We start from the raw sequence: 13,853 nt of genomic DNA on the forward strand, positions 1-13,853 counted from the left end.
AATTAATTGATTTATACATGTGCTCAGGCTCTTGTACTTGATATTTGATATCCTTCTGTGTCCCTGACAAGGTTCTTAGCGTGTGTCCGTAGCATGTGCTAAATTCCTACTCGTCCCAGAACAAGGCTTGGAGAGTGGTGACACGAGGTGGCAACTACGCAGAGGAATTTTCAAATGTTCTGGATTTCGGCTTTTCCGGGTTTCGGGATTCCGGATTTGAGGTCCTCAACTGTACTTTGTCTTATAGCAGGCAAATAAAAAACATTTGAATCAGATAATATCCCAACATCCAACTCCTGAAATTAAGGATCTGATCCAAATCTGGATCTGAAAAAAAGAGTCCTAGATCCACACATACTTTATATAATAAGGCCTCAGAATCGTTCTGGAAATGTTTTACAGAATAAAAGCAGTGCAAGAGGAGGTAACATTCAACGGCAATGTTGAAAGAACCAAGGGGTAGTAAGTTTTCTAAGTAAACAGAAATAATTATCGCACTTCTCTCCATTCATCGCATCTGCACTTACAGCCACTATTAACCCATCTGAATTACCGAATCCCATCCCACACACATAGCCATCACATCAATCAGATTTTCAATCAACACATAAAATACAAGGCACTAAAATACGTCAAGTAAAAGAATATTACTCACCTGCTTGTGTATAAATGCCATAACATGGGAATCTATGTGCTCTGATTTGCCTTCATCACATTCAAAGTTTTCACTTTCATCAATGACAGCCATATACTCCCTGAGGGCTGCCTCATACCTGCAAAGGCAATGCATGTGAACCTTCTAACTTCTGTGGGCATTTTTTTTTGCTTTTACCGTTAAATTGCATGGCAATAGGTGCAACAGGCTGATACTCTGCCTTTTGCAACAAATATTTTTCAACTTGAGCTTATTCTGTCTGAAATCATTACATTTATTTCATACGAGTAGCAAAATATGGAAAATGTTTTGTGCCCACTTTAAAATATTATATTGTTTCCATAAGAGTGCAATAAAAACATAAGAGAGCTCACAGTGGTCATAATCCTCCAGAAAAAAGCCACTGAAAGCTTGGAGGTACGAAAGTAATAGAGAGGACAGGAAGCAGTACACTATAATGCTCAGGGAAAGCAATATTTTAATAGCATATGAATTAAAAAGCTCAGCCTAAAATATACTATAAAGTATGGATAATTTGTACCACCAAGATATCCATTTCTGAGTTCAACATCATATAATGCTTCATTTGATTCCATTAACATTTTACAGGAATTACTAACAATTCAAACAAGGATTATCACATGAAAATTTTACAAACAAGAAAATTGAGGTAAATTATCACACTCCCTAAATGTTTTGAACGATGAACCTCACCTTCCAGCAGCCTGATGTGAAATGGCTTCAAGCCATGAAAACTTCATGCCTGTAGAGATGTCTTCCTCTTCGACAGATGAATTCACAACTGAGTTGCACCAGGCTTGCAGGCCAACAATTGCTTCAGGCTCCCCAAGCATGCATAAAGACCAGGCTACATACAGCACACACCTCTCAAACTCAGAACTCTATAAAAAGAATAAGAAAATAAATGAGAGGCATTTCCTAAAATAAAAACTTTAACACATTAAAAACCCATTTATTTCAACCATAAAAAGGCAGTTCACCCTTTCAAAATCTGGATATTGACTGTATAACAGTCAAAACTAGAGATGTGTGAATAGTATCCGCGAATACTCGAATACTAGAAAGTATTCGATATTCGAGGTCTCGAATAGTTATGCGAAAAGTACCGCCTCGAATACTTTGAATTTCGCGTCGTACACTGTCGCACGCGCGTAGTTGGTAGTTGGAAAAATGTACAGAACTCTAGTCTTTTAGTGCATGCAGCGCTGTCATAGGCAAGTTGACAAAATACATCAAATTCGCGGGTCAGAGCGGTGAAAAGAGCTCGACGTGGGGAACCTAAATTGATCCCGGTGAAAAAAATCCGAAAATCCCCGGTTTCCCCCACCAGGAAACTCCAATGCCGTGGGATAGTAACATCCGCGCATTTCCCACGATCTGCTATCCCCCTCCATTCAGCACTCGCCTCACCCACTCTGACGCTTACATCTTCTCCGAAATCAAACAAAAGGTCCTCGCTTGGGCAGGGGTTGTATTACGAAGACCTTAGCTTCGAAAAAAATATCAAGTTACACGAGAACAATAAAGACGTGTCTCACGCCCCCCTTTTCTAACCCACTGACCTTTTTCTGCCTACCTGCTTCGAAGTTCCCCATTTCTGGAGCTCAACTGCAGCATGAGTACCGTGGGATAGTGACATTAGCGCATTTCCCAAGATCCGCTATCCCCCTCTGAAGCTTTCCTCTTCTCCGAAATAAAAAAAGGTACCAGCTCGCGCAGGGATCATATTACGAAGACCTTAGCTTCGAAAAAAAATATCAAGTTACACGAGAACAAAAGAAATGTATTTCCGGCCCCTCCCCCCTTCTCTCACCCGCTGACCTTTGTCAGCCTACCTGCTTCTAAGTTTCCAGTTTCTGGAGGTCAACTGCTGCATGAATCACCTATTAGCCCATAAGGTGTCTAACTATGACTTTCGGCAATTGATAGTACACCTTTGTTGGATTGAAATATTAGTAATGTGTGCGTAATTTAAAAAAGAACAAGACCGAACACGACGCATTTCTGACTTTATTTAAGCATTTTACGCGAGGAAATAAATGTCAAAATAGGATGGAGGCTTGGCATTCTGGCGAGACTCGATATGAGCAGCAGAGCTTCTCGGAAGTTGATGTGGTATTTTTTCCGAAAACATATATCAAGTTACAATTTATGAGTGGTGCTATAAATCTTTATTGTTACAGTCCCAGACAAAGGGATATTTTCTCAGGATATTTGGTTTCTCCCTGATAGCAATTCCAATTCATCTTCTTATCTCGTGAGAACTCCCAAAGATGGATTGAAAATAATTGAAGAAAATCCGGTGGAGAAGAGCTTGTATTTTACAAAATACCTCAGATTGTCAGCTAGCACTTGGCAGCAGGAGTGGGGGTAAAGCGATGTTAGCTGAATTAATTATATGCCCAATTGTTTCCATACAATTAATATATTCCATTAATCAGCTAAATTCCTGTTCGAATCCTTTAAAGGAAATCAAAATTACTCCCCAAAATCTTGTGTTGCCTGCTGCATAGGCAACCGAGTCAAACATTCCAGCATTCATCGTTTAGTATTCGAGGTATTCGAAATTCGAGGTATTCGAAATTCGAGGTATTCGAAATTTGAGGTATTCGAAATTTGAGGTATTCGAATATTCGAGCAATGATTTAATATTCGATTTCGAGTTTGAGAAATCTGCTATTCGACCCATCTCTAGTCAAAACATAAGTCTGTTCCACTAAAGTATTATTTCCTCAATGAGAACGACTACTGCAGCAACTGAAAGACTTATTTATGCCAAATTTGACATAATATCCTACGTGTTCACCAATTCAACCGACAACATATGAGAGGATTGAATATTAGTGAGTTTAGATCTGAAGTCAGAAGAACAAAATGGTTACACAATTTTGAGGGTTCGCAATTTAAAGAAAAATTATCTTAAAGCCAAGAAGCTGCATAAAAATCTTCACTGAGAGGTCTTTAAGTCAATACTTTTTTAGCTGTAGACTCATTAAAGTTTAATCACATTCATTTTAGACTATAAAACAAATCAAGTTACAATTTTAAACAGTCATGCCCAAAGTTACCCTAGTATTAGCAGCTTCTGCAAGGGCTGACAGCATCATTTGTCCATGACGCAATGCGTGTGCAGGAGCTCCATGAGTTGTTCTCTGAACTGCAACTGTCATTGATGCCCAACGTATCCGGCCAAGCCATTCAGCACAAGTGCTCTTATTGGTGCGGAAGAACATTCTCACAGGCTAAAGGAAGGAAAAATTTAATACTTCAAAAAATGAAGTTATTGTTATTTCTTAGCATAGCAGAATATAATCTCCAAAACATATCAGCTTATAATTGCTATGATCAATGAGATTCTATTTATAATCTGTGACGTTTCAATTAGAAATCCATAATGATCACTTTTCTTATGGTAATGAAATGAAAATGATTTGAACATGTCATTTCTTCTCTTTATCTTTCTTGCCCATTCTCTTGATGGATAACAGATGCTCTGCTTTATTTGACCAGTGTGTTTCTTAAAATCCATAAACATCACTAATGTGGGCAAGGAAAAGAAGAGTCAGAGGAAAATGTTACAGAGACCATGGGATTATTACGTACACATACCTTGGGTGGTGGTGCCATTGAAACAGCAGAACCTTCCCATGCATTGTACGCAGCCTTCTCCAGCTGCTCGAGGAAGTCCAGTAATACCATTGCCCTTCGAGCAAGAGGCTGCGTGCGCATCAACCACTTCCTGGTGCCACCCCGTGGCGTCTGGTCATTACTCTCACTCCTTGGCTGAGTTATAAGCACATGTGGTCCCTCTCTCGCTATATTTTTAATCGCACCTGAAAATATGGAATGCATTTAGACATCAAAGAAGCCAAAAAGGCAGGCAATAGTTTAAAGAAAACCCACCTACTCAGTTGCGGTATTTTTTTATCACATGTTTCACAAATTGAAACAATCAATATTCTAAAAATCCACAAAATATCTAGCAACTGATAAAAATGTTAATAATGATTCAGAAAGAATCACTACAACATGTAAATTTAACTAAGTCATTCACTTCTTTCTGATTAAGCAAATTACATAGGTTGGACTATTTTGAATGCATGAAACAACACCTATCAAGATACAAAGAGAAAATTATTATTTTAGAGGAGATCTCCTGATTAGAATGTTTAAAACCCACACAAGATTTGAATAAGCATGCAGAAAATCAAATTTAACCCCTCCTTAGAGAGAGAAGAAAAATCTCATAAAATTGAAACACCCAAATATTCTTCTGTCATGGATAAGAAAATTCATTAAACATTAAATTGTGAAAATTATGAAATTTTTCAATTTTGCCCAAACCAAATATTTCTTACATGGAAAATATGCAAACTTGCAAACTTTTAAGTAAATACAGTGGACTCATTGTTTTGAAGTTTACAGGATTGAAACACCATATTGGTTAAAAAAAATTCTCATGACCTTTTTTCTGAAAATTTTCACGAAAAACATTACATTTCTATATTAACCCTTCTGGTGCTGCTGGCTAATTGGCTTTTGCTTCTCAGCTGTTAAGTGCCACCAGCTGATGAATCACCTTTTGCGATAGGTTATTGTTCAAATTAATTATCATGCAGCTACTAAACTTTTGCATAAAAATCAAGATAAATGATATAGTTAACAATTAACATTAAAATAGTAGAATTTCAAAAAATATGTAGAATGTATACTTGCAAAAACATGACACCGCATCATTTTCTATTAAGTTGTTATATTTTATTTAAATGCCCTCTGCATTTCTCACTAGTACCACTCCAAGGGCACGGAACTAAGAGGGCTAATTGCCCATTTAATACTTAGCAGTTTTTTTATACATGGTTTCAATGACCAACACAAACACACATGGTATAAAACTTTGCGTAGATAACAATGAATGAGTGAAAGCAAAGCACTAACTTTCAATGCTGGTGAATGTATCCTGAGGTTTTCCCAAAGGTGTTCTCAACTTCATCCTCACGCAAAGATGCGCAGCTTGGTGAGCGGCCCAAGAGAGGAGAGCTGCCTCTGACGAGAGCGCCAACTCCAACGCCAGGCTCTGATCCTCCAGCCTCCCCTCAACTCGCTTCTTACCAGTGAGAGCGGCAACTATGCTGTTCCTCAGGTTACCCTCAAAAGATCCCTGGCCATGCTGAAGGGGCCAACACGAGGCAAACGCTTGCAACAGCCAGTTCTTGTCACTAAAAATAAACATCAGTTTGAAACACACATTAAAACTCCCTTAAATCCATAAAAACCATGAAAATGGTGACTGAAGGTATTACAGAAACGAAACATTATTTCTTAAAATAAAAGATTCAAAAGTCATAGAACCCAGCTTAAAATTTCTTAAGAGTATTTACAGCCAATTACATTCCTTCTATCTTGGTTAATGTCACCAAGTTCCACTGAATACTACCACTTCCCTTTTACAGTAGATTCCGTTTAATGAGTCCACCGGTTACTTGGGGCAGCCGCTTAATTGGGGCAGATCTTGAAGAACAGAACCCAATAGAGGAATATCCCAGGGTATTTTCCACTTAAATGGGACAACATGCCGCTTCATTGGGCCATGAGTCGGCGAAATTGACTCAATACTCGCGACGAAATTAAAATTTTTTTTTCAGAATACTATTTTTTATATTTTCCTCCTTTTTATTTACTCTTATTTTTCACAAATGTTCCTATTCTTGCCCTATTTTGAAAGCTCTTGTTGTTATACTATCCGAAAGAGGATAGGACTTTTCTTTAATAGGACTTAGTAAAATACAGGCTGGGAAAAATATTTTTAACTATTTTGTTATAATTCTTAAAAATCATAATAAATTAATTAAACTCGCTGATTCAATAATCAAATTAATAGTTTAATAAACTTATGTTGCATTATAAACATTCTTTAGTATTCTTTCTGTCATTTCAACGTTTGTTTATGCCCATGTACAGGATTGTTCGACTAATTGGGGCAGCCGCTTAATTGGGGCAGAGTGCACAAGTCCCGATATGTCCCAATTAACCAGAATCTACTGTATTTGATTTCAAAGACAGACAATGTGAGAAAATATACTTGCTCTGAGAAATTGTGCACAAGATTTTAATTTCATCTACCAGCAACAACACTTTCTGTTCATTCTTATGACATATTTACACTTAAGTGGCCACTCAGCAAACTGAATAACCAACCTTGGAATATGTAACAAGATTAAGCTCACACTACCCCTTTGCAAACCAGCTTGATCACTTAACCAGACTCTAGGGAAGGATCTTACGCACACGGCTACATAGCATGTATGGCAATATTTTAGTGAAACTAACCTGTGCTGGATGCCCTGCAGGAGATAAGCCATAAATGGCCGAAAGTGGGTAGGATGCATTTCTCCTCCAAAGGTCCCTCTGCAGGCACCATCGCACATTATGGAGCGCCATGTCTTCACAGTTCTCATGCACAATTGCCTTGAGTCATTCTTCTTTAGTTTATGCAAAGAATTGTCCGTCAAATCTGGCATATCACTTCCATTAACTGCAAGAACAGAGAAATAAGACAGCTGAATAAAAACTAATATAAGTTGAGCTTTTAACAATACAGCCAAGACCAAAAATACAATTTCAAGAAATTTATCAACACGTTTGCAATGGAGCTGAATTTCTCTTCCCAGGGTCAGACCATGGTGGGACTCAACAGTGGGTGGGCATCAATCTGTGCTGTGTGACCCACCGGTGATCACTTGTAGCCTCATCATCTAACCACTGCCTAAAGGTAACTAACTGCACTCAGGGGCTTTCTGCCTTTGGGAGCAGGTAGAGAGGAAAGTGGACGAACATGGGGAAGCCAACGTTTGAGCCCACTGCAGATAGAGACAATGCTAGAGGCCCTATATTTTTAGGCCTTTGCAGAACAGTCCCTCCAGAATGTGGCTAAGGTCTGCAGCCAGAACTCAAGTGCTGTTAATTTATCAGCATTCACAACCTGAGCATTAGACAAGAGACCAGTGACATCTGGTTCCAAGTCCTTTTTCTTTCAATTTTAGCTGTCAAACTTCATTCTTGGGTCGAGTGAAACATGAAATTTATACATTTCATACAAAATTTCAGGTCGACGGATTCTCTCTCATCTTGAGGGGTGGGCCGAATAGCAGACAGTTGGCCATTTTGCGTGGCAACATTCAGTCAGGTGAGAGTGGGACCCACCAGTGGGTTAACAGCCGGTCAGACAACATAGATTACCCTATTCTCAAACCTCTCATTTTGCTCAATGCCAACTGCTGCAAAATGACAAAAAATAGCTATTTACCACCCAGGGAGGAAGTAAGGTGAGATCCACGGGTGAGTCACAACGCAGCAAATGTGTTAAAACAAATGTGTTTCCCCTCTAAAGCATTACTTTCTGATGTTAGAAAATTATGCCTTAGCGTCGAAACGTGTCTTACTAAATAAATAGTCAGTTGTAAGCGCGGTTTCATTAAGATTATTAAAAGCTGCGAGATGACGGGGAGCTGCCTCGAACGGACTTCGTTTGAAACCCAGCCAATAAGCACGTTCCTGCTGTCATCGGAAGAGTTGCTTGAGAAATGATCTCTCTCGGTGACTCCAGGGACATGGGCTGGCGGCGGCTAGGGGAGGCAGTTGTGGTTGGGCAGCGGGATAGAAGTGTAAGGCTTGGGCTGAATAAAGTGAAGTTGCTTTGTGTGAGAATTTAGGACTCGTTCCCAGCTTCGTTTCCCCCGAACCCCACTACTGTCGGCGAAGACGACTTACACAGTGAAAATTTACAAAGTTAGTATACCTTCAATTCAGCGTGAATTTTCACCTAGTAAATACCAAATATATCGATTTCATGGTTAAACCATATTAAAGGAAATAAAATCTTAATTACTAACACTTAAACTAAACATAGTGGTTGAATATTTTTTATTTTACCACACACTGAGGATTACCCTATTTCCTGAAAAACATTACTTTCAGCCAATGACTATACTTCAAAATTTAAATCACTGTAATTACCTATACCCACAAAAATAATGTACAAAGGAATGTAAAAATTCCTACCAGTTACACGGTTACAATCCTTTTGTGGAGAAACAGAATTCTGGATGAGTGCACCAACATCGTTGCTGCTGAGAATACGGCTAGGCGCAGCTGCCGTCAGTCGTGACAGAAGTACAGGTAATGCCACTGGCCATGGAAGGTGAGGAAGAATTCCTAAGAGCAGGGGCTGAAGTTTCACTAATTCTGGCTCAGGCCAGTCCAAGTGCTGCAAGCACATGTCTACAATATATGGCACCATCTCTTCAGGAAGCACCTAAAAAGAAGAGTTGGATAACGAGATCAATACACATATATGGGCCACTCCTGGCATAAAAATCAAACTAGGCTTAATTTTTTCTTTCTTTTTTTCCCCCGACACAGAATAAAATGACTTCAATCTGCCTTGCTCAGCATTTTTTTAAGCTTTTATAGTCGAAGAGAAAAACATACACCTTAACTTATCCATACAATTAAGTATCACTTATTTCATTGTGTCTGTAGGACCTGGAATTGCAGACTACAGCAGACTCCCGATTATCCGGCAGCGGTTTATTCGGTTTGTAGATTATCCATACACGAGTTCACGCTCCTTAGATTTTTCCACCATTTCTACAAAAAAAAATCGGACGCAAAAACGCCGAGATATTTGCATTTTAAAGCAAGACTACACTGGGCTTATTATATCCATTAGAAACCCCATTGTAAATTGGGATTAATTCATTTACTTGCTCACAAGGAATGTATCAAGTTTACTTGGATGCCTGCTCTAGCATTGCAAACGATGATTAGTGGCGGGGAAAAATCTCTTGATCAATTTTAGATGATTTTTTATTGGTTAACCAATCGTAAATTAAGAGAAATGTGATCTACGATCATAAATTGCAAATCACAAATGTGCAATTATGGCCGTGGCTTCGCATGCAGTTGAATATGGCCAAAGGGAGCCGCAGATTTCGTTGCACTCGGGCATGTTCACGCCGTGGCTAGCCAAGGTCAAACTGGAGAGGAGGGGAAAAGTGGAAGTGAAAGCAGCGGGGGAAGTGCAAGTAGAGATAGCATGAGTCAATGCCAGGCACTCGCCTGCGTAGACCTTTTGCCTTAAGTCGTGGTTTCCTATAACCGCTGCTACGCAATGCCGTGATCGCCCACCCGTTACTTTCGCAGGGGTTCCGTGTTCCTTTTTCCCAATCATCGCAGTGTGCAATCATTCTCAGTGACCACAGATCCGTGACTATCAGCAGTTGCATCCCGGGCAGCTTGTATGAGACGCGACTATGTGGTGTGGTGCCTGACAGTGCAGATTCCTGTGTCGCGCAGTGGTTATGAAGCATTCACGCAAACCACTTTTCTGAATCCGTGATCTTGCAGCCACAGATACATGGTTTTCGGAAACCAGATATTACACGGAGCATTAGGAATACAAGTACAATCACGTCATCAACACTAAAAAGATCGCAATCAGGAGAAGAAAGCTCTTAATGATTCCAGAAAGCTATCTATCATAACAGAAAATGTGCTTGAATAATAATAGTTTGATTTACAAAAACAACAAGACTTAAAGAGAATTATTGTTTGGATTATTCGTGTTTTCCAATCATTTGTACCGCACCTCCCCATCATTAGCCTGGATATTCAGGAGTGTGCTGTAATCCTGAGAGGATGCCATTCTAAAAGGTAACTGCTCATAATTGACCAAGTACGTAGCCTCCAAGTCTCTAGGGGCTCCCAACAAAATGCAAATCTGAGTCATATTTGGAGCATTCTAGATTGAACTTACCTTTGAGCACCAACTCTCTCCCGAAAACTTAACAGAGGAAGAGTTGGCATCGAGGAGAGTGGCCATTGCCGCAAGGACTGCTTGCGCAGTGTGCCTCTTGTGGGTTCTCCCCGAGAGCACAAGTGCCCACACAAAGTCAACAAATTCAGTCCCATGTCCATGCCACACACTCCCATTATTGCCGTACAAATATGGATTACATTGAGCAATAACTTCTCGGGACCAGTGGAGTACAAGGAGACGAGTGGGCTCACCAGTTTCAGGCTGAAACAACAGAAATTGATGGTTCTTTAAAAAAAAATACCAATTAAACTCGAGTGTGAGGCAAAGATTTTTCCCAAAAATTACAGCTGAACATGCGCCTTTTAAACAACATGTTAACCTTCTGCAATCTTCTCAAGTCCAATGGGAAACTGGGTGACCATGGCGCTCACCCCAAAACATTAGGGAAAAAGGGATTGTTGGTTTGCTTAGGTACCCAGATAAGTTACAAGACGCTTATCAAAGTCCTAGACAATGGCCAAAAGTACATGTAAATATTCCTTAAACTTCTCAATAGGACTCATACAAAAGGACTGACCATTTTTTTCACAAATTTGAATGCATAAAAGTGAGATGTGCTTCTTACCAAGGTGTGCCATGAAGGAGCTTAAGTAGAATCATCTTGAGCATCTGGCCCAGCATAATAATAAGAAAACTACTACGATTGACATTTGATTTAGAAGTTTCAGAAGGCAATTTAGAAATTAAAAAGAATAATTATACGATATTCATAAACCAGAACTACACAGATAAAATATCATGTAATAACGTTCTAATCAGCTTTTACTTTCTTATTAATGTGCATTAATGTTGCAAAGATATCAGGTGAGTAAGACACATTAATTAATTTTAATAAGAACTCAATTCAATCATAATCATTATAAATAAGAGCCAGGGTACTACAAATAAATATTTATATGGATATCTGACTGGGTGTAGTATGTTAATAGAAGATCCAATTTTTTTAAATGAAAAGTAGTTGCTTGTTACAATGTATTCAATTGAAATTGAATTAAACTATTAGTTTGCTAGCAACTGAGGGAGATAATATGTAGGATTAACACCATTAGAGCACTAAAAAACAACAATTTAATACAAATAATGACAACACATGATTCTACTCTTCCACAATATAAGTTAATGTTCTCCTTTTAAATTTTACGTGATTCGTAGCTTTCAGGGAGTGGAAAAAAGCCACATTTCAATTAGTTAAAAAGTCATCATACAGGTATTACCTCATTGAGAATTTTAGCTAACAGTTGAAGAATAGTAGTAAGGTGGCCACTGGTAGGTGAAGACCCAGAAGGTACAACAAGGCCACCAACTTCTGTGGGGCCACCAATGACACTACCACCGGCCCCGGCACCTACAAGGCTACTGCTTGACACAAAATGATTGTACCTGGAGAAAAATTCACCAGAATTAAAAAAATATCGACAAAAATTACAAAAAGGCTGATAACTGTAATAACTAAATCATTAAAAACAACATTATACTTGAGGAGATTGGCAAATGGCAATAAACTGAGTTAAAATAGCAAGACATAAACATCTAGTAGGTGCATGCTCATGCCTGTTGAGCCCAAAGTTTATGCCTGAAATAATTCGACTGCCAGCCTGAACATTATGGGTGAAGGGCTAATGAAGTTCCCTCATGCTTAAAATAGATAACCAAACTAACAATCCACAGGAAATATGCCTCTTACGCATTTTCATGAGACTCACAAGAGGCCTTCGTTAAACTAAAATTTTTGCTTGACAAGGAATATGATCCAAATATTAGAAGATGGTAAAATAAATATGCTGAACGTTTGTTTGAAATTATGTTATTTAGCAGCTGCATTTGACCATTAGAAAGTGAAGTTTTTTGGAATTTGTACAACACTTTTTAAATCAGAACTCTGCCAAGAAAGATTATTTCATGATAGTTCAAGTAGTAGAACATACAGTGAGTCCTCGTTCTACGTCACCCCGTTTAACGTCATTTCGCGATTACGTCATGAAAATTTTGAGACCGTCATTCGTTTATCGCACTTCCGCTTCGCAATAACGTCAAGTATTTTAAATTTCGCGTGAAAAAAAAGGCGAAGCGGCGGGTGTTGCATGTTGTTCGTTTTGTGGGTGGTAATATAGTCAGTCTATACAAAGTGTGAAACGGTGTTGTTTATTGATAATTGCGATTACGGTTTTAGCAAAAATTTCTGCAAAATGAATTCTTGCATAGGTGCGCAAGGTTTTACTTGACATAATGGTTTTCAGGAACCTAAAAAGTGATTTCAAGGCATTTTTCCGTGTAGATCTCAGAGTTTTTGTCGTCACTTTTTTCGCCGAGTTCCCAATAATTTTGGTTCCTGTAACTGCGACGATGTTTCAGCGATGATGATGCCCAGGCGACGCTCGCCTGGGCAGCCACCATAGTGAAGCCGAAAAGCAAATGCTGGAAGATGCAAAAATGGAGAAGGATTTACATCACTGCTGCTATTGTCGTCGATGAAAACAGGAACTCGTATTTATGCGATAGTTTGGTATTCCTATCGTAAAAAATGCCCAAGATATGATACGCTAACATTTTTTTCGCGTAGGAGTTGTGAGGTCTAGGAGCCGATATTCACTTTTTACATTGTTTCTTATGGGATATTATGCTTCGATTAACGTCATTTCGTTTATCGTCACATTTTTCAGGAACGGTAAGTGACGTTAAACGAGGACTCACTGTATACCATGGTTATGGGAGATCCATGTTACAATCTTGGTCATTCCAGGCCTTAACACGTTCCGTGCTGATGACGTAGCGTCTACGTCATGGCAGCCACTACCCAGTGACTGATGACGTAGACGCTACGTCATGATTCCCTTTTGCGTTATGTTCCGCCCTGTGCGCCAGCCACCGCTGTTAGGGTATGGGAGAGGGTCAGTCACCACTCTTTGCCTGTTTGCCATGCGGAAAGCTCCGAAAAAATTTTTTTTTCGATTTTTTCTGTGTTTTTCTATTTTACCCGGTTTTTCTCTGCAAGGACGTCTTTGGGAGTGGCTTTTTACAATGTATTTTTTATTACTTTCATTTTATAATGCAGAAAACAGTTATATATTCTCACAATTGTTATTATACCTTAAAAAAAAACTTTTACAAATATTCAAAGCGAAATAATATTGGTTTTTACAAGAAGGAATACAAATATTTTTCCCTTGTTGTTAATTTTATTTTTAACTTCAATTAACGCTATCGTGGTAAATTGCTTAGCTGGTTGCCTAATTTCGGACATACTCCAGGTATGTGTATTTTTATCCTAACGATATTAATAAATGTTCTTATACTTTT

The 13,853-nt window shown here is 38.9% G+C and overlaps 1 protein-coding gene across 1 annotated transcript in view; it reads right to left on the reverse strand.

Moving 5' to 3' along the window:
- LOC124166025 (serine/threonine-protein kinase SMG1) overlaps positions 1-13,853 on the reverse strand; it is a 120,262-nt gene that overhangs the window by 86,225 nt on the left and 20,184 nt on the right. The window contains exons 13-21 of the mRNA XM_046543600.1: positions 11,771-11,936; positions 10,494-10,757; positions 8,738-8,990; positions 7,007-7,211; positions 5,615-5,895; positions 4,286-4,509; positions 3,745-3,918; positions 1,370-1,557; positions 656-773 (exon numbers count right to left, since the gene is read on the reverse strand). Coding sequence (XP_046399556.1) covers positions 656-773; positions 1,370-1,557; positions 3,745-3,918; positions 4,286-4,509; positions 5,615-5,895; positions 7,007-7,211; positions 8,738-8,990; positions 10,494-10,757; positions 11,771-11,936 — 1,873 coding nt within the window. The remainder of the gene's footprint in view (positions 1-655; positions 774-1,369; positions 1,558-3,744; positions 3,919-4,285; positions 4,510-5,614; positions 5,896-7,006; positions 7,212-8,737; positions 8,991-10,493; positions 10,758-11,770; positions 11,937-13,853) is intronic.

This window comes from Ischnura elegans, chromosome 9 (assembly GCF_921293095.1).
Source record: "Ischnura elegans chromosome 9, ioIscEleg1.1, whole genome shotgun sequence".
In the NCBI taxonomy this organism is placed as follows: domain Eukaryota; kingdom Metazoa; phylum Arthropoda; class Insecta; order Odonata; family Coenagrionidae; genus Ischnura; species Ischnura elegans.